The sequence below is a fragment of the Carassius gibelio genome, chromosome B9, assembly GCF_023724105.1.
Source record: "Carassius gibelio isolate Cgi1373 ecotype wild population from Czech Republic chromosome B9, carGib1.2-hapl.c, whole genome shotgun sequence".
Lineage (NCBI taxonomy): Eukaryota > Metazoa > Chordata > Actinopteri > Cypriniformes > Cyprinidae > Carassius > Carassius gibelio.
Window position 1 is genome coordinate 28,102,057 of NC_068404.1, and position 22,243 is coordinate 28,124,299.

Consider the following 22,243-nt stretch of genomic DNA (forward strand, 5'->3'; position numbering starts at 1 on the left):
ATATTATATTATAATATTTTATTTTCATTTTAACATATAGATAAATTGAATACAGACCAAAGAAAACCTGTTAGATTTACCCCGCAGCTGAATTATATTTTATGTTTAACCACTAAAGACACATCAGAGCCAGCGGCACACATCAGAAGATCTATCCGAGGTGAGGCTGCTCTCTGCAGATACATGAGGACTGAGCTCCCGCTGATCGAGTGGAGCTTACCGTCTCTGAGATCGGCGAAATACATTTTTAAATAGGCGCTGTCTTTATAAATAAACCATAGATTTGAGTTTTAAACAACTACATTCTCGCCTGAAATACTTTTAAAATTACATTTCATGACACAATAACAGTAATATTTGAAAATGATCCAAATAAATGGTGTTTGAATTCAACCAATGCTGCGTGAACTCAGATCGCTTTGGCTACTGTTATTTTCCCCTCAGTATATTTACAATAAAACTAAATAGGATATAAAATACCACTGCCTCCTTTCGTTTTCATTTAAACATAATAACAGCTGCAGAAATGTACTTAGTTCAGGGATATGTGTAATGTTATATACAGCCATTGCAATGAAACGAAATATTATATAGACTTGCCTTTTTTATTTTAATTTTAACATATAGATAAATTGAATACAGACCAAAGAAAACCTGTTAGATTTACCCCGCAGCTGAATTATATTTTATGTTTAAACACTAAAGAGACATCAGAGCCAGCGGCACATATCAGAAGGTCTATCCAAGCTGAGGCTGCTTCTCGGCGGATACATGAGGACTGAGCTCCCGCTGATCGAGTGGAGCTTACCGTCTCTGAGATCGGCGAAACACATTTTTAAATAGGCAGTCACTGTCTTTATAAATAAACCTGAAATTCTTTTAAAATTACATTTCATGACACAATAACAGTAATATTTAGAAAATGTTGATTCGAATAAATGGTGGTTGAACTCAACCAATGCTGCCTGAACTCAACCAATCAGAATGTTTAGCGCCAAAGTCCCGCCCCCGACAGTTCCGGAACTTTGAAAAAGTACCACCTCGCCAGCAGGGACTTTCTGAGGGGCATTTTTTTACCCGGAACTTTATTTAGTTCCTGGTTCCTGCAGTGGAAACACACCGAGTACCAGCCCAAAGTCCCTAGTTCCTGGGTAAAGTTCCTGCGGTGGAAACGCGGCTTATATTTTAATCGTGCATGCTAATTTCTCCCACTTTTACTATTACTATAGCCATCATCTGATGCTCGCTTATATAATACAGTTTAATTAAAAAACCTAGGTACATTAACAATTTACATTTAATCTTTAGCAAATATAAAAAATAACATTGAATTAATTTGTTCATACTAACATTGTAATGCACGAATTCACTTGTAGAGTATAAAACAATTGATTTTCAGTGTTTTATCTTCAATTTATTTATGTTTATAAATGTGTTTATTTATAGAATCTTAATATGCGAAATCTTAATTGATTATTGGCCATGATATGATAATTTGACAGATTTTTATCAGTCCAGAATTTGAGTATCAGTGCATCCTGTAGTATTTTTGAGTTCCTCCGTAAGTGCATTAATCCTGTTTTATAAACTAAAGGCTTATGTGACAAATAATTTAGCCACAAATGCATCTTGCAGTCCTTCACATTGACTGAACCTGAATCATTTGGCACATGCAGGATTTTATAGGAGTATCTGGGCCAGGGTGTTGGATAAAGAAAGCAGCACTGGCCGCTCTTTGGTCTTAGTATTGTAATTTCACTCAGCTTGGCACTGCGGCTCAATGATCTCTCATATTTCGGTCATTGTGTGTCAAGGGCTGCAGGATGACTTTCCCCTCTAAGAGCTCTGGGATGAATGCCATCAATAAAAGATGAGGCATATGCTCTGTCGCTTTGAGTCTATTGGATGATTTGAAGTGATTTTCGAGCAGAATCACAGGACTGGTCCTCAGAGGACTCCTGGGAGTAGACTGCACTGCTGCAGACAGAAATGACACTAAAGAACAAAACAATCCAATGTGAGAAAGCACACGGGGCTGGGAATCTGAGTTAGGGTGGGTTTGATGTCCAAACGCTTTGAGTAACTGTGTATCATGGCAGCTAATCATGTTTTCTGAACGTTTAATGCCAAAATCTTAGATAAATATTAATAAAAATAAAAAAATTAATACATTCAACTGACTATCCTACAAAATAATTTGTGAATTATTCAGATATATATATATTAAATAATAAAATAATATCTTAATTTTACAAATTTAAAATCAATTTTTTTTTTCAGTTGTGTTAAAATAATTTACAATTTACAATTTTTTGTAAAATATATTTTATTTGTATTTTGGTTAGATTTGAAGTCTGAAATTAGTGCAAAAACAGCTTTGCATCATGAAACAATATCTAAATGTAAAAAAATTTAAATCTATTTTTTTTTTTTCAGTTGTGTTAAAATAATTTACAATTTACACATTTTTTTAAAAATATTTTATTTGTATTTTGGTTAGATTTGAAGTCTGAAATTAGTGCAACAGCTTTGCATTATGAAACAATAGAGTTAAAAACCAAATTGTCAATATTATGATTTGCAAACGAAAGATACTTTGTCTCTTGTGATTGTTTTTAGTTTTATTGGAGTTAATTAGAAAGCTGCTGTGGTGTCAAGAGAATCTGTGGCTGTGATTGAGGCTCTGGATTAGCACCGGCGGTTCAGTGGTGTGATCATCTAACCCCTCGCTGTATTTAGCTTAATCTCATCCTGATGCCCTAAGCGATTTGTCCTTTGACCTTTCGGATGTGACCTTTTCCAGGTCACTTCCATTGGAACGATATGAGGTCAGAGGTAACGATGTCATAATATAAGCTTCTGGAGAATCAGATAATACGCTGGATCATGAAACATCAGATCAGTGTGTTGAGTCGATCCTCCATTTATTGGCTTTAGACGACTGTTGACATGATTCCTTGCTGCTCGGCATAGTTTTATGTGCTTCCATATTTTCCAGCTTTTTTTTAATGATATTTAGAATTTCGATATTGATGTATATCCTCTGAAAAGTGGAAACATGGATATTAAAAAGATTTATTTATTTCTATATATTTCAGCCATCAATATATTCTGTCGCTTAATGAGCATTTGACCGTTACTCTCACACACACAGACACACACACACACACACACACACACACACAACTCTTTATGACAGCCAATTAAAATAAAAGTTTAAATTTGACTTGAAGAAATTGTGACAGAAATACATTACCATTGCGTGGTAGAATGTATGTCTTACTGCTACTTCTACTAAGAAAACATAGTATGAAATTTAGTTAAACAATTAAAACTAAATCCAGAAACATTTCAATCAAGGACACAGAATGTAACGAAGAATAAAACAGAATTTGCGAAAAAATAAAATGCATGCCATAGGACCCTAAAAATGTGATTTTTGTTCAGTAAATTGCTGTTTACTCGTTAAAGGCTCATGATTTCAATCACTTAGACATCCTTTCTGATGAATATGGAATCTAATGAAATGGAATCTATGGGAACAGAATTTGGGAGAAAATAAAACCAATTTCACAGAGCCCTTTAAATATATCTTCATTATGTCAAATATCAACAAAATCCAGTCAATGTGCTTGTAAAGGAAAATATAATAAATGCATGCATCATTCAAAAGTAATAAATAGTATACTAAATGTTATATACAATAAAATGTCATATAAATTAATATCATTCGCTCATTGATTTCTATCTGAATCAAGATTCAGAAGAGCCGATGCATCTCTTTACACATGATGCTATATTTGCTGAATATGTATGTTTTGGCAGCCCAGAAACTTGCTTCATAAAACACACACAGTGTGAAGATGATCCGTTACTGGAATCAGTCCAGTCTGCTTTGTTTCTAGGGATTTTCTTTGGCCTCTAAAGCCCAAGTGCGTAGATAATGTTTATTTTGTTACATTCAGATTCTCTGTATTTTTTAAAAAGCATGCTGGGATGTAAAATATTTTTTGATTTTCGATTTATCCCGGTTGTTATTGAAGATACAGCAAAAAAGCATGTGAACTATGCTTGTGGATTGTTGTTGAGAGGATTTCACTCTCCAGAAAAAAGAAATCCAGTTAACATAAGCATGCATTTTCATGCAAATCAGAGGATATGGCTTTCACGACACTTTCACCTTTGCATATATCCAGAGTAGAGCAGATTAAAGAGCCGGTCCTTAAGGACACGCTGTCTAGCTGGAAATGAACCAAAACCAAAATATGTGTGTGTGTGTGTGTGTGTGTATAAAATAATAATAAATGAAATCCATATGCTAATTCACATTAAAAAAAAGCTTTTATATTTGCAAATTCGCAAACTTATGAACGAAGTTTGCAAATCCACAACCAGATTTACATTCATAATCTTTATGATTTGACTTGAAAGTAAAATTCAACAAATGCAAAACGCAGTTCATAAAGGCGTGAGTATGTTTGCACATTTCTGAATATTTCTGCGATTTGGGATTTTATTTTATTGTGCTGTTTCCTAAAGACAGGTGTAATCTGACTAGTTTCGCAATCTGAATTGAGTTTTGAATCTGCATTTGCAAATTGGTGTGCATGGATATCAATTTAGTGAATGCATTACTTTTGAGACTCTATATAAAAATAAAATCCTAATGCAATGTTTGTGAATTACCTAAAGTTAAATTAGTATTGTAAATCTATATTTTTTATTTAACATGCCAGTACTGTTATAGTCACCGAATATTGTGCATTTCTTGTTAATCTCAACATCGTTCATATGACCAATATGAAGACTGTATTCACAGAGCAGAACGGTCTGCTGATGTTTGCTTAAGCCGAGTAATGAAACACAGCCCTGAGCTCTTACTATGGAGATCAATACGCTTTTGGTGGAGGGAAACTGGAGCTCTATAATGGGATCAAGACTGGGCTTGAAACGGCAGGTGAAACACCAGTCACATTGTTCCTCCTCTCAGGAACGATATTCTATCCGTCTCTCGTCCTCTTCTGCACCGTCTGGCCTCTGCAATTCAATTGTAATAGATTTTCAGCGGAAGCTAATGGAGGGGCAGCCTATTAGGAAGGGTTTTTCCTTCTGATGGCCTCGTCGTTTTCCGGTAAAGCAGGCGATGAAGCACATAAAAAGGCCCATAAACGCTGTTGTGCTGTCTCTCTGGACAGCGAGATTAATGAATGACATTCATCAACTTTTCATAACGTGTTACAAAACCTAGTGAGCTGCCTACGTAAAAATAAAAAGATGCCTACTTTAGTTAATTTCCAGTGCAGCATCACTTCTGTTCTTCATTTAGAATGGATTAAAAATGTATTTGTACAGTATTTGTGTATGCTGTATATTTTTGTGATTATAGAGCGCTATGAGTCAGCTTCTGGAAGTAAAAATCCCCTTCGTTTTCTCCACTGGAGAATTGATTTTGTACGGTAACTTATAAATCATAAAAACAGGCCTACCGTGAGCTACGAGGATGTTAATCAATGGTAGATGCATTTGTTGAAGCCGTCAGCTGCATTATTTCAGCTTATTTTTAAAAGAATGGTGTTTAACACACACAAAAAACTACATTACCCATAATTCTACAGGGAAATCTTCACGGGAACAAGCAAATCACACCTAAAATAACATCTTAAATATTTTTGTGTGTATGTGTGTTTGTTTATGTTGGTCAAATATACAAAATTTGACATGTTCACATCACTAGTTATATATTTAGCTGTTTTTGTTTCAGTTATGTCATTCACAGTGCTGCATGGGATTGTAGTTCTTTCCCCCACTGAAACTGTTAAGTACAGTCTCGCACCTTTATCTTTCCGTCCAATTTGGCTTCAAACCAAAGTTTGTAATGTTGTGATCCTCCTACCAGTCAGCTGATTTGGTTCATGGTTTTTAACTTGGACTTTTTTTTTTTATATATATCTATGGATAAAATGAACATGGACACACTTGAACGGTTGTTTTAGGTGTAGGCAAAAAATAAACGTACTATATTATTTATTTATCTAGTTTTGCAACTTTTTATTTAACTGTGTTGTTAAAGATTAACCTTTAGCAAAACATATTAATCGTATATATTCACTTATTTAAAGATAAACATTTATAAAAAATAAAAAAAAATTATATTTTAAAAATAAATTATATATATATATATATATATATATATATATATATATATATATATATATATATATATATTTATTCATTTAGCAGTCGCTTTTTATGCAATTTTGTAAATTTCCTCACAACTGGTTGGATCGCGACTTGCTTTTTTAAAAAGCCCAGTGGGAAAAATGCAATGACATTGAAAAAGTGCATAAAAAACATTGAATTACTTTTTTAATGCTCCCACTTAACGCTTTCAAGCTTTTGACTGAAGCACGGCTTCCATGAGCGGCTCATAAAGAGGACGAGGAAGATGTGAGATCCTCATAATTAATGAATATTAGGTCAGTTGGTGCAAGCCCGTCATCCCCAGAAGAATCAGGGTCATCTGCTGTAATTGGATTTCAGATCTCATGAAGTCTTTCCTATTTGGTTGTTAATTGAAAGCACTTAATGACCCTTTTTTTCTCGCCATCGGTGGCTGTGACTCATGAGGTCGTATGTGAGCCCATGCTGTGAGGTCAAAGGTCATGTTTTCACTCACATGTGCCTTACAGCATTCCACTGCAGTTTTTATAGCCTCCTCATAAATCAATCACATTTCCCGCTCAGTTCTCCATCCAGAGACGACGTCTCTTCCAGAATATACCAGAATACAACGAAGCATTGTTAAAGATTCACTCCTTTTCAGTGTTTTAGGCAGAAAGTGTTACAGAGATCGTTCGGTCACTTGCCCACCATCTTCTTGTTTCAGATACTGTTGTGGGTATTTTGTAATACAGTAATGCATTCAAACTAGTGACATATTACATATATTCACAATATATTTAGCAGTTTTGTGAATGATTTATTTGTGCTGTTTCTATTCTTCAGGAATTTTATGCAAGTACATATCAGTATTTTTCTTTGTTTTATTTGATATGCTATTATAGTGTCAATATAACTAACAGTAGTATTATAGAATAATTTAATATAATATTATAATTTTCTGTTTTCATTTGAATTTGCAAAAATGTTTTGTTAGTTTTTGTATTTTTAAATACATTTATTTCATTTTTATTAAGTTTTGTTTTTTGTTTTTAATTAATTATTATATTTATAATTATATATATAGTCATATATATATATATATATATATATATATATATATATATATATTCATATATTTTGTTATTTTTAATTATTTTAGTACTTCGACAATAGACAAAATAAGAAATGTTACCTTGGGAGCTAGCGGAAAATTAAATGCCTGTTTTTTTTTATTTCATATAATGTTTATTTTCTTTCAAGTCATGACATAGTTTTTAATAGTTTCAGTTTTAGTTAGAAAATAAGCGTGGTACATATAGGTTAACTTTTAAATTGAGATTTGTGTGTGTGTGTGTGTGTGTGTGTTTCAAAACTCTTAACCCATCTCTGTTTGTTCTTGTTATAGATATGGAAAAATCGTATCAACCAAGGCCATCTTAGACAAAACCACAAACAAATGCAAAGGTATGTACGTGTATGTTGTGATTTCTGTGTTTAGTGTTTTAAGAGCTGTTTAATTCAGTAAATTCAGGATCATCACACTGTATGATTGTGCACAATAAATAAGTAAATAAAAATAATGTGTGCTTCCCCTTCCCAATACTTAAGAACCAAAAAAACTGGACATTCAGTTGCATTTCAATATTGTGCACATTCAGGCTTTATTCATTTACATAGATCTCATCATTTGACATGACATATTTTGTCATATAGCTCATGGTGTATTAACATTGATTATAAGTGATTTTTGACTGGCTTGCATCTTATACTGTGTTTTCAACCAAACACAAAGTGTTTTATCTGGTCTTCCGCTTGTGTATAATGCTTTTCATCAGAATCACATCATGATTCACAACCTTGATATTGTATATATGGGTAGATCGGAAAAAATCTGCCTTTTGATAATCTTCAGTGTATCTCAAGATGTATTTATTTCCCCTGAAATACCTTAAATGTGCGATACATATCAGAAAAAAACATCATTTCAACCTAAGTGTAGGTTTGAATTCGGCTTTGGTAAATAAGACAAAAAAGTATGACGTGGTTACATACACATATTGCTGGATCAGAATTATTGCTAGGGACAATTTAGTATCTGTAAGTTTGAGATTTAAACTCAGGATTATGAGAATAAAAGTCAAAATTGTGTGAATAAAGGTCAAAATGCATGCAAATACAAGTTTCTCATCTGTCAGCACACATTTGTGTTGTGTGAGTGTTTATGCATGCATTGGTGTGTGTGTGTGTGTGTGTGCTGGTATATGTGACCCTGGAGCACAAAGGCAGTCTTAAGTCGCTGGGGTCAAAATTTTCTAATTTTCTTTTATGCCAAAAATCATTAGGATATTAAGTAAAGATCATTTTGTAGATTTCCTACCATAAAGATATCAAAACTTTATTTTTGATCAGTAATATGCATTGCTAAGAACTTAATTTGGATAACTTTAAAGGCGATTCTCTCAATATTTCTATTTTATTATTGCCTCCCTCAGATTCCAGATTTTCAAATAGTACTATCTCGGCCCAATATTGTCCACACACTGATGGAAAGCTTATGTATTCAGCTATCAGATGATTTATAAATCTCAATTTTGAAAACTTTGTTGTGGTCCAGGGTCACATATATGTTTTATGAGGACACAAATATTTATAATAACCTGGGTACTAGAACGTATCCCACACTTCCTGTATCCCCATAAAACAAAACGCTTAAAAAACATGCAAAATTGTATGAAATTGAAAAATTGGCAGTAGTTTTCTGTAAGGGGTAGGTTTAGGGCGATAGAAAATACAGTTTGTACAGTATAAAAACCATTACGCCTATGGAGAGTCCCCGTAAACCACAAATGCAAGTCTGTGTGTGTGTGTGTGTGTGTGTGTGTGTGTGTGTGTGTTTGCATGCTCTGCACTGTGTCATTGTGCAGCTATGCTGGTGTGTGTGTGTGTGTGTGTGTGTGTGTGTGTGTGTTTGCATGCCCTGCACTGTGTCATTATGCATCTATGCTGGTGTGTGTGTGTGTGTGTGTGTGTGTAGGAAACAGACACCCAGTCAGTGTGTCGCTGTTATTCCTGTCTTGACTGAGGCCTCTGGGGTTTGTTCCAGGTCGCTGTAGTCCAGGATCTGGCTCTGTTCCTGGTTTTGGCACCTCGGGGGCACGACTGCCTCGGAGCGTGTGGTTAGTCACAGCGCTGTGGATTATTTATGTGCTGAGTAATTTCAGTCAGGCCTGAGGAGGAGGAGGATGTGTCCGACTCCTCTAAACCCTGATGGAAAATATTAACCCAGAGGATCACAGTGATGCACGAATGCAAATGATCGACCCAAGCCATAGTTTAACCAGAAGAGCCTGACTTTCACTTTCACTTCAAACTGCTCAGGCTTGAACATGGTTTTACTGGAAATGTAAAAATAAGCTTTATGTTTGGTTAATTATTCAAGTTTAGACTAGTTTTACAGTTACGTCTGTAGTTAATGATAGTCAGAAAAGTGTCATTTTTGATACAAAATATATATAAATAAAAGCCAAATGGATCTAATATGATACTTGAAGATTGCATGTGCATTTGTCAAGTTTCATATTTGATCCATTTGGCTTTTATAGCTCATATAAGATGATTTAGTGAGAATATGGAAGAAAATAAAAAAACAACTCCGTTTTATTTAGGCCCAAACTGTTACTCTTCAATAATGTTTTAATAAGGTGATATTGAAACGCAAGATCAAAACATTAAAAGCAATGCAATGCGGATCAGTTAAATTAAAACGTCTATTAAAATGTCTTCATAAAAAAGGTGTAGAAATCTGTTTTTTATTTTCTTTGTGTTGGCATATTAGAAAATATAAATGAGTTTTATATTTGGCTGAAGCGTTGGTTCCTCTTTTTTATTAAAACACTCTTTCATGTGATTTCAGAGCAAGTCCATATACAGTCTATGGTTATTACTTGTGCAGATGCATCATAGCTGTGTTTACTGAGTGTTTCTCTGTCACGTATATTTGAGCTATTAGTCAGGATGTTGTGCGTTTGTGGTTTGACCTGTTGTCTGAGTAAATATAGCAGCAGAGGAGTGTGAAGGGTGGAGCTGAACGTAAAGACTTGTGACTCTAATTGTTCTCATTAGAGGAAGCAAACACTGATAGTGCAGTGCTTCTCTTGATAAATGACCCACACTTACTGAGATAAGATGTTCTCTACATGCAGAGCCTGAACGTGTCTTTACCCAATACACACTCTGTGTCTGTGTCTGCGGGTGATTCCTGTATCATAAACACATCAGAGCTGATGTCATTGAGGATCCTTCAAATCTTGCATTTTTATTTTCTGCTGTCTGGAGTGTGTTTTTCTGTCAATCACGTCATTTCTTGGTACATGAAGTTCCTTTTACGTTTACAGGAATTGGGTTTCAGTTTTCATTAACCCTTACCAAAACATTTTGCACGGATAAATTTTATGCACAAAATAATTTTATGTTGGATACAGCATTACAGATTTTTTATTTTATTTTTTGCACAAAATACTAAATTTATGGGTGTTTTTGTCGAATTATTAATTTATCCTAAACTCAAAAATATCTTATAATGGAAGATAAAGTAAATAGTACTTGAACTTGACTAACTTTTATTTTATTTTATTTTATTTTATTTTATTTTATTTTATTTAATTTTATTTTATTTTATTTTATTTTATTTTATTTTATTTTATTTTATTTTATTTTATTTTATTTTATTTTATTTTATGTCTTGCGTTGTTTATTTGTTCCATTTAAAATGAAGGAAATTAAAGGAAAAAATATGCAAAACAGAATATATAATGAATATGTAAATAATAATAATAATAATTATTATTATTATTATTATTATTATTATTAAATATATATGACATATATATTGGTCCTAAAATATGATTAATTTTATTTATTTTTACTTATTTCTCAAAGATAATAATAATAATATATAAAAAATTACACATCAAATACCTATTGGTCCTAAAATGTGCTTTTTTTGGTTTATTTTTCTATTATTATGATTACTTGAGGTTGAAGTGCTACATGGGTGTTTTTAGTTTCACCCTGTTACTGGTCAGAACTGTGTGTGTCCTCCTCTGTTTCTGTGTGCTGTGTATTTAAGCTGATGTTGTGCTCGTCTTTCTCTCAGGCTATGGCTTCGTGGACTTTGACAGCCCTGCTGCTGCTCAGAAAGCCGTCAGCGCTCTGAAGAGCAGCGGAGTTCAGGCTCAGATGGCAAAGGTAAGGACACACCTGTTCCTGCTGTCACCTGCAGCGAGATCCGTCTGAGTCATGTGACGTCAGCAGACTGTGATGTCAGAGGCAGATGCCTGAGAGTGTAAAGAGACACACCTGTACAGGTGCAGCATCCAGACAAACAGGAGCCCGTCAGGAACCTGGCCAGATCTCATTTCACCACTAAAATCAACAGCAAACTAATTATAGCAGAATGTAGACTGCCTTCTAGATTATCAAGATAGTTTGTATTTTGTCGATGACTTTTTCATGTCATTTAAACACATTTTATTCCAAATTCTCTTCTCATTATTGCAATAATGATATGAAATATATATATAAATATATATATTTATATATTTTTTTTTAACCAAAAGTCCTATAAGCAAAAATATTGTATTACTGGGAATTATAAAAAAAAATAAATAATAAATAAAAAAAAAAAAAAAAATATATATATATATATATATATATATATATATATATATATATATATATATATATATTGTTAATGTTAATAAAAAACTCTATTGCTAATAAAAATACAATTCTAATAAATAAATAAAATAATATAAATACAATGGACTTAAAAGTAATAAGAAAATAATGATTATTTTTATGATTATGATTTTTTTATGGCACCACAAGTTATATGAAAAATTATTTGTTCTATAAAAAAAATTGGATCAATATATTTTGCATTGTGACGTTGACATTTTTCTGACAATAAAACACACTTTCAACCAAATTCTCATTATTGTAATGCAAAAAAAAAAGTGATGCATTACTTATGTTTTTGTTGTTCAGACAGTAATTTAAGTCATCAAAAACAAAAAACGGAAACATTTTATTACTGGATATTATTTAAAATATATATTAAGCTTATTATTATTAATACTAGAAATCTCCACTGTGAATAATGGTACATAAAAAAATAAAAACACCTGATTTTGAAATGCTCTCAGTTGTTATGAAAATAATATCATAATGCACAATGCATACTTTACCATGGACCAGAAAACCAGTCAAAAGGGGTTAATTTCTCGAAATTGAGATTTATACATCATCTGAAAGCTGAATAAATAAACTTTCCTTTGATGCATCATTTGTTATGATAGGACAGAGATATATCTATTTGAAAATCTGGAATCTGAGGGTGCAAAAAAAATCTAAATATTGAGAAAATCACCTTTAAAGTTTTTCAAATGAATCCTTAGCAATGCATATTACTAATCAAACATTACATTTTAATATATTTACAGTAGGAAATTTACAAAACATCTTAATGGAACATGATCTTTAATTAATATCATAATGATTTTTGTCATAAAATAACATTTGATAATTTTGACCCATACAATGTAATGTTGGCTATTGCTACAAATATTCCCCAGAGACTAAAGACTGCTTTTGTGCTCCAGGGTCACATATACAGTATAAAGACAGCTTTATTTCCAATTAAATTGATGTTTTTTTTTTAAAGTTAGTAGTTTATAAAAAAATGCATTGCATTGAAAAATGCAAAGACAAGGTTTAGGGTTATTGTTATGGTGATACATATTTAAATGAAATTATAACCCTAAAAAAATATTTTTGTTACTTGAAAGACAATATATATATATAAAAAAATAATAATAAACTAGTTGCTGAGACAACATTTTCTAATTTCTCATTTTATTTTAACTGAAAGTGCCAAAATAACTAAAACATAAATAAATACATTAATAAAAATGACAAAAGATTACACTTACACACACTTAAAAACGACAAAATTACTACAGTAATGTGGAAAGATAAATATAAAATCTAATCTAAAAGTAAAATGCATTTCAAAAAGCACACTTAAAATATGAACACAAGCTGTAATAGTATATCAGTGTTACTGAAATAGCATTGCACTGACTGTTCTTGGTCTTCTGTGACGACTCGCCAATAAATTTGCAAAGCATCAGAGCAGCAGAATTTGCATGCATGTTTATTTAAAGGGGAAGTGCATAATTAAAACTGAATTGCAGACTTTAAGTGACACAACTGGGTGGGACGTGAAAAATGTTAAACTGTATCAGAACTGACAGGGTTTTCAAAATGAAAATCACAGTTCAGATATATTTTTAAATAAAGATTTTTCTTAAAGAAATAATTCATCTAAAAGGTAGAAGTTCTGTCTCTCTTCCTCCGTGCACGGTGCATTAGAAATGGAGCAGCTTGGACAGGAGGCGTGTATTTGTCATGCTCTCTTTCTGCTGCAGACATCTTGGCTTGTTGTCCTTGGATGTATCTTCCTTTCACCTTGTTTATGATATAAACAGATGGTTAGAAATTAATATCTCAGACAGGAAGCCCCTGGAGTAACCTGGTGACATGACACTGTGTCTGAACCCTGCTCTCTGTCTTCGTTTGCAATGGAAAAACTGACTTATTTTTAAGTATGTACTTTATACTTCCTACTGTGTTTTAAAAAATATGCATGTGACTCATAGAACACAATATCCAACAATAAGTGGAATGCTTAATAATAAGGGTAGCTACATGAATAACCATGTACTAATGGGTAAAAAAAAAAGGGAAATTTGCTGAAAATGTCCTCACCTTCAGGCCATCCAAGATGTAGATGAGTTTGTTTCTTCATCAGATTTGGAGAAATGTAGCATTGCATCACTTGCTTATCAATGGATGCTCTGCAGTGAATGGGTGCCGTCAGAATGAGTGCTGATAAAAACATCACAATAATCCACAGAACTCCAGTCCATTGGTTAATGTCTTGAGAAGACAAAAGATGCATGTTTGTTAGAAACAAATCCATCATTTAGGCATTTTTAAACCTTAAAGAGAGAGTCCTCTGTCCATAATATTCATTTCTTTACTGAAAAAGGTAATCTCGTCTGAATCAGAGAGAAATCTGCACATATCAAGCACCGTTTACAACAAAAAAAAAGTCCAACACAGCTCTAAAGAAATAAGTGGGTGATTGTGATGTGAGAGACAACAGGAGATGTACTTTCACTGGAGGAAGCAATATTATGGACTATGGACTCATATTTTAGCCAGAATCAACCGTTTGAAGTTAAAAACACCTTAATGATGGATTTGTTTTTTACAAACACACAGCTTTTCACTTCACAACACGTTAACTGATGGACTGGAGTGCTGTGGATTATTGTGATGTTTTTATCAGACTCTCATTCTGACGGCACCCATTCACTGCAGAGCGTCCATTGATGAGACACTGATGCAGTGCTACGTTTCTCCAAATCTGATGAAGAAACAAACTCATCCTAATCTTGGAAGGGCTAAGAGAGTGCATTTAACACATAACGGCAATTTTTCATTTTTGGGGGAACTATTGCTTTAAAGATAAAGTCAAGCTGAGCACATTGCATTGCACATTGTGTTTTCTCTTGTGTACTGCACATTTTTGCATAGTCGGTCATAAAGGTCAGATTGTGCACAGCATACATACAATATACTGCAGGAACTGTAAGATTAGGATGCTGCTCTGAACACACTCTTCTTACTCTCACATATGGCCATGCATTCTCGTTCACACTCATATACTCTTCTTTTTTCTCTCACTTTCTCTCGTACCATCTGTGTCTGACACACACTTACTCCACACGCATATTGTGTGCTTTTTCTGTCGAAGTCACATGATTGGTGTTGAGTAAATTGTTAGCAGGTGACACACATGCAAGCCCACACACAGATAGCAATGTTTCCTGCACTGCTATTCAGATTCATACTGGTCTAGTGGAATATTTCACACTTGAATTCTCTGAAGATTTGCTGATTTATATTGTGTTTTTGTGCTGGAAATTGGTATTTGGCATTTATTGCAATCAGCTGATAGGGATGTGCATGTGCGGGATTGATGTAAAGGGGAAAGCTCTGCTTTTCTCAGCATCTGTACAGTGATATCAGCGTAAAGCTCTTAATGCCTGACCTGAGAGATGTAATTCAGCATTGCGTGCCTGAAGCGGCTCAGTGTCAGAACGTTCCAGCGCTGAGCTGATTTCCATGTGTGCACAGCCTCGCTCTGTCCGCTAATCTGAGGCCAGATGCACCAGCCCTGCATTACTTAACCTAAGTGTAGCATGAATATTGTTTTATTTCTTTCTTCTTTAGAGCACATATTGGAATAATAGTCATACAAATTTCATGAACTAGTGGAATTTTGCAAATGATACACATTTGGAACAAATAGAACATTGGAACATTTTTGAAATATTTAAAAAATAAACATCTTTTATTTTAGCTAGTTGCCTGGGCAATATTTCTCTTTTTCATTTAGTTTAACTTGATATTATTAAAATAACTAGAATAATAAAAACTATATAGATATATTTTAAATTGACAAACACTACACTTACTAGATTTTCACTCATATTAAAGTGAAAACAGAAAATGTAAGATAGATTAAAAAAAAAAGTAATAAATTAAATATAACATTAACAATAAGAGTAATGGTATGTCAATTATACAAAAAAAAAAAAAACACTGCAGCTAATCCAGTTTATTTTTTTATATAACAAAAATGTTAGATTTATGAAGAAATAATAGTCAGTTTATATTTGTCTTCAAATTGCACATATACTTTATATTTGAATTTATTTATACAAATATTATATATTTAATATTAATATATTTTTATATATTAATATATTTATGTGTTAAATATATTTGTTTGGTCAGAAAAATAAATTTTGCTAACCCAGGCAGCATTTATTTGATCAAAAATACAGTAAAATATTTTGAAATATTATTACAATTTAAAATAACTGTTTTCAGTTTGAATATGTATTCAGCATCATTCCTCCAGTCTTCAGTATCACGTGATCTTCAGAAATCATCCTAATATGATGATTTAACTACTCAAGAAACATTTCTGATTATTATCAGTGTTGCAATGTTGCGCTGCTTCATGTAATTTCATATATTTTTATTTTCAACATTTTTCAATGAGTTGACAGTTCATAAGAGCAGAATTGTAAAGTAAATGTCTTTACTGTCACTTTTGAATAGTTGAAAACATCCCTGCGTTAAATGCATTTTTAAAATTCAATTTTGCATATTAGTCAGGTAGTAGATTTTAATCCATGCTTTATTTTTGCCTCCAGAGTTTGTGTATGGTGCTGTAACGTGACCCTGAAGAGCAGAGCCAGCTCCGTTATGTGCCTCTGGTATTAGGTTTCAGTCTGGATACGTCTGTTTAAAGCCACGCCGGTGTTTTAGTTCTCCCTCTGGAGCAAGCCAAGCACATCCTCAATTATTTGCCATTCAAAAACAGGCCCATAAAACACCCGCTATTACCTTCAGCGTTCGTCCTTCAGTGTTTAGTTATGGACACTGTCATTCCTAATAGCTAATATTTTTTTAAACATCATTTTGGATCTCCAGCGCCTGTTTGCTGGAGCGCCGGCCCTCTGCCATTGTTTCCTAATGGCACTATGCTGATTTTTTCCTGTCAGCGTATTACTATAGTAATCCAATCCCACCTCTCCCTTGTCTCCTCTTTGCTCTGCTCATTTTTCCTCCATCTCTTAGGTGGAGATTGAACGCAGTAGGATGTTAATGAATATTAATGTAGCGGCCCTTTTGTCCCTGGAGAGAGTCTCTGCCTGTTTCGCTTTCCGTTTCTGCTGATGGAAGGGAAACTATGGCAGGAAATCAGTCGAGGTTTCACCGCTCGGTTGGGGGATGGCCGAGAGCCGCATGCAAATGAGCCGCTCATTAATATTAATGCTCACCCCGTTATTAGCAGGAGTGGCCGGAGAGGGACACATGCTTTCACTTTAGCCTCGTTTATGAATTTAATTCACCTGTACCATGTAAGTATTCAGATATTGTCTTCATTCGCAGTGCTGCTAAAACCTAGTGAGCTGCCTACTTAGACAGCATCTTAAGGCATTGACACGAAGCCTGTTCTAAAAGGGAGGCAGCAATGAAGGGATCATTTGCAGAGATTGCAATCCCATAATGCATCAGACAAAATAAGTGAAAATTTTACCAAATATAAAATACCGTTAATATACCGTTTTGTGTGTGTGTGTAATATTTACTGTTCTATAATAAATAAGTTTCAGAAAGATAAAATACTTTTATTATATAATATTTTATATTTTGTGTTTATATTTGAATACTTTTTTGTGTATATTAGACAAAACATATCTATGTGTGTGTATACATTTAGGTCTGTATTTTGCAGATATATAATACAAAATATTACATATATAGTAATATAATAATATTATTTTTGTAAATATATTGTATCAGATTATTATATATTAGGTGTGTATTAAATACTAAAAACAAATTGTATAATATAATATAATATAATATAATATAATATAATATAATAATCTGATACAATATATTTACAAAAATTAAATATTTGGTTAAATGGTTAATATTTGTGCTTATTATGCTGATTATATTAGTAAATGCAATTCCTCAAGATATGAAGCATATATATGTTTAAAAATTAATTATGTATGTGTGTATATAAATTTAGTGTAATTAACAGATGCCTAGATTGTCTATTCAGGAAATGTTATTGGTTGTCTGGAGTTCTGATTGGCTGTGATTATATTATGTATTTGGGGGGACCTGTAAGCAGGCGTCCATGCGTCCAGCTCGCCAGGTTTTGAAACAGGCCCGTTGTTTTGCATGGCAGGTGTGCATGGTCAGTGATTTCTGCTGTCAGATCTCCAGGTGTTCTGTCTTCCGTTAACTGATAAAGTGTGTGACATAGTAACTCTGACGAAACTCTGGCAGTGTGTGAATGAACTGAAACGATAAGATCTGAGATGTTTTTACAGGTGTGTAACCTACCTGTGCTAAAAATAATTATTGCACTGATGTTCCAGGTTCGGTAGGAGTTGAGCTCATTGATGAGAGACTTTTTCACCAGGAAAATGGCACAAAGCTCACTGTTTTTATTTTTTTTTTTCTCCCGACAGCAACAGGAGCAGGACCCCACTAACCTGTACATATCTAACCTGCCGCTGAACATGGATGAACAGGAGCTGGAGGCCATGCTGAAGCCCTTCGGACAGGTCGTCTCCACTCGTGTCCTGCGGGACACCAACGGAGCCAGCCGAGGGGTCGGATTTGCGAGGTGAGAGTCTAGTATCTGACCCTCGAATCACCAGATCAACTCTTATTGTCACGCTATCATTCTTTGTGAATTCCCCTCACCGTGGTTCAATCCGTGAGGGAACCAGGCGTCATGGAAAGCCCCTGGCGTCGTGCCCGCCGCAACACAAACACCTCCCATGACTCTTAGCGCCAGTCAGCTCCTTGAAAACATAGCTGTGCATCTGCCGTATCAGCCAGGAAACTGAACTCTCTCAACTTCTCTTTGCAAAATTTATGACAAGTACAAACTTGATTGCACCAACCTAAGTGTTATTCTCACGCACTTGAGTGAAGAAACGCCGAGAGAAATCTGAACTGCTTCTTCTAATCAGTTGGAGAAGAACGTTTTTCAAATCCCAGTGACATAAATATATAAAAAAATAGATTGTCATGATAAATGGATCCGTTTTCAAATAACGGAATAAATGCTGAAAACGGTTTTTAATGATAACCAGAATGCTTTGGCAAAACTTCCACGCAAAATGTCAATTACTACCCTCTTTTGATGACTTGATTGTACTAACCTAAAGGTTATTCCTGCAAAGTTTGAGTGGAAAACCCCTTAAATAAAACAAAACTAGTTCATTTAATCAGATAAATGTGTTTCCAGAAGTATTATAACGATAGAGATATAAACAATGAAAACTGCTTTTAATGATAAACACAGAATACATTGGCTAAACGTATGATTTTCATAGCTCTCCAATCTAAACATACACTAAAATGTTCATATTTTATCCTCTTTTGATTATTTGACTGTACTAACCCATGGGTTATTGCTGTATAATCAGATGAAAAGGTTTCGAGAAGTCATTTTTCAAATAACAACAATATAAACATAAATATTGTTTTTAATAATGAACACAATGTATATTGCCTAGCTCTGCATATCTAAACAATTATGATCATTTAATGTTGTACCCTGATGATATTCAGTACAAATCTCTGTATTCTGAAATTGATTACAATGTATTTGTTTGCAGTTAAAATGATCCAAACATGTTTTCCTCGATAAATGAACCGAAGCAAGATTTATACGCAGGGATATGACAAAATATGAAAATTAAAAGTAATGTTAGTCACACTTTATTTTAGTGTCCAATTCTCACTATTAACTAACCATTAACTATGACTTTTGCCTCAATTAACGCCTTATTTGCTGCTTATTAATAGTTTATAAGGTGGTTGTTAAGTTTAGGGTATTGGGTAGGATTATGGATGTCATGCATTATATGTACTTTATAAGCACTGATAAACAGACAATATGTTAATAATAGACATGCTAATAAGCAACTAGTTATTAGTGTGAATTGGACCCTTTACTAAAGTGTTACCGTAATGTTTAACTACATATATTTTTGCTAAACATTTAAATGCATAAAAATGCCATGGGGAGGCATTTTTGAGTGCATGCATTAATCACTGAATCAGAGCTTTGAACCGATTCACTAAAATAAAATAAAAAGCTAGAAGTGATTCACTGAAATGAATCGAACTTACTAACTGAAGTTTAAATGTCAGGAAAAGAAAGATCATGGAACTATATGACCAGCCTTAATCTAATGCATTCAAACGAGTGCATTATGCTTTATGTAATGCAAAATCCCTTAGCTTTCATTCATATGACGGTAACATGTGACAGCTGGTGCAGGTGATGGGAATGAAGTTAAATACGCAAACCCAGAGTGAAATGTGTAAAGCTTTATTCGGTTTCTCTAGGATGGAGTCGACAGAGAAATGTGAAGCTGTCATCTCTCACTTCAACGGGAAATATCTGAAAACACCAGCTGGAGTTATGGGTAAGTGTGCGTCTGCCTGCTTCACGTCTGCTTTAATGCAATAAAAAATGAAGCTACCCAACCTCATATTGTTTCCAAAATCTGTATGCCTTTCTTTCGTCCATGAGAGGAGAAGGTAGACTTCTGAAGGATATCCCTGCCGCTTTTCTCCATGTAATAGGAGTAAATGATTGAATTGTCATGTTTGGGTGAACCGCTCCTTTAATGTGTGTTTTGTTTGAGCATAAAGACACATTCATTCATTCTCTGGTAATGATTCTCCTCGGATGGGGTCTAAATGGAAACAGGCTTTCGGGCATGTGGCGCAATCGCTCAGCCATACCAAACGGCTTTCGCACGAATGTAGATTTAGACTCGCTGCACGAAATGCTGAAATTACAGAGCTGGGAGGAACTACACGGGCATGATGCAGCTTATTGATTCGTGGAGGCTCATTTGGGGCTGAAGGGAAAGCAATGTGTGCTAATTTTCTCTTACTGGCCTGGCGTGGCCTTTCTAAGCATTTTAATTGGATTATTAGACTGAAATAGTCTCCACTGACCGTGTCAGAAAGGCAGGAAGGGGATTATATGAAGACAGCGTCCAAATGAGATGCCTGTTCTCCAAGTTATTGAGGATGGAGCCCGGGGGTCTTGAGATGACGGCATATAAGAGTCACACTTAGGTTTACATGTGCACCAAAGAAACATTGAATAAAGCTGAAAATATATAACAGAAAAGGTCAAGCAACATCGCAATCTGCATCATTAAAGGCAATAAATGCATCCCATTTCACCTCCGTAATAAGATGTGTTTTTTCATGCAACATTGATATTCAGTGTGTGGAAAAATACTGGGTTTTATGCAAAAGAAATGAGGGATGCTCCAATGCTGAAACTGTGGCTGATGCTGTAGTTTAGATGTTATTATGGCCGAAAGCTAGTAATAAGCAGATATTGCATATCTATCTTCAAAAAGAAAACATAACTTAATAAACTAACTTAAAATTATGAAAAATCATTTCCGCCACATAAGAAAAAAGTACTTTGATAAGTCATAATTATGAAATAAAATTCTATGACATTAAAAGTTAAGGTTATTAAATTAAAAGTCATAATTATGAGATAAGAAAGTCTGTCAAAAAGTCCAAATGTTATGGCTGATAACCAATAATCGGAATAAAAAGATACTCAATATAAACATAACTTAATAAAATATTATTAACATAATTATTATTTGGACATTTATTCCACATATGAAGAAAAAAATGTATTATGCTTTGGACATAAAAAGTTGAAACTATGAGATGAAAAGTCATAATTAGGACAGTAAATGTTATGGCTGAAAAACAATAAATGGGAGATATTGCAAGTCTTATGTTTTTAAACTTAATAGATAATAAAAATAACTTCAAATAGTTTTGAAGTTTCTACCACACAAGAAAAACAAATCATAATTTTTTTAATTCATAGTTAGCACAACAAATGTTAAAATTACGTGATAAAAAAGTCAAAGTTATGACATTCTTAGTTATAGTTCAGAGATAAAAAGTCAAAATTGCCAAAACGTCATAATTATGACAAAAAGTAACAATGTAGACATTTTGTCATGATTACAAATTATCTCCCGATTATGGCTTTTTAATCTCATAATTATGATTTTCCGAATCATGATTTTTTTCTTAAGTGACAGAATAATTAACTAAAGCACGACATATTACAATAAAATATTGAAAAGATTTTGCTCTTAAAGGGTTAAACCTTTGTCTCTTTAAGTTATTGCTAGACAATGCATCTTAGATGTTGAATACACAGAGACGGATGAAATCGATCAGAGGCCGTGTTCACCTGTCGTGGTGCTGATATATTGTGCATTGATCAGACTGTGAAAAGAGGGCTTTATATACAGTGAGAGGGGGAGGGGCTTAA

General features: G+C 33.6%; 1 protein-coding gene across 3 annotated transcripts in view; it reads left to right on the plus strand.

Moving 5' to 3' along the window:
* LOC127964711 (RNA-binding motif, single-stranded-interacting protein 1) overlaps positions 1-22,243 on the plus strand; it is a 60,284-nt gene that overhangs the window by 24,134 nt on the left and 13,907 nt on the right. For all 3 annotated transcript variants that reach the window (XM_052565004.1, XM_052565003.1, XM_052565005.1), the window contains exons 3-6: positions 7,568-7,626; positions 11,318-11,409; positions 18,360-18,517; positions 20,257-20,336. In XM_052565004.1, the coding sequence (XP_052420964.1) occupies positions 7,568-7,626; positions 11,318-11,409; positions 18,360-18,517; positions 20,257-20,336 (389 nt within the window). The remainder of the gene's footprint in view (positions 1-7,567; positions 7,627-11,317; positions 11,410-18,359; positions 18,518-20,256; positions 20,337-22,243) is intronic.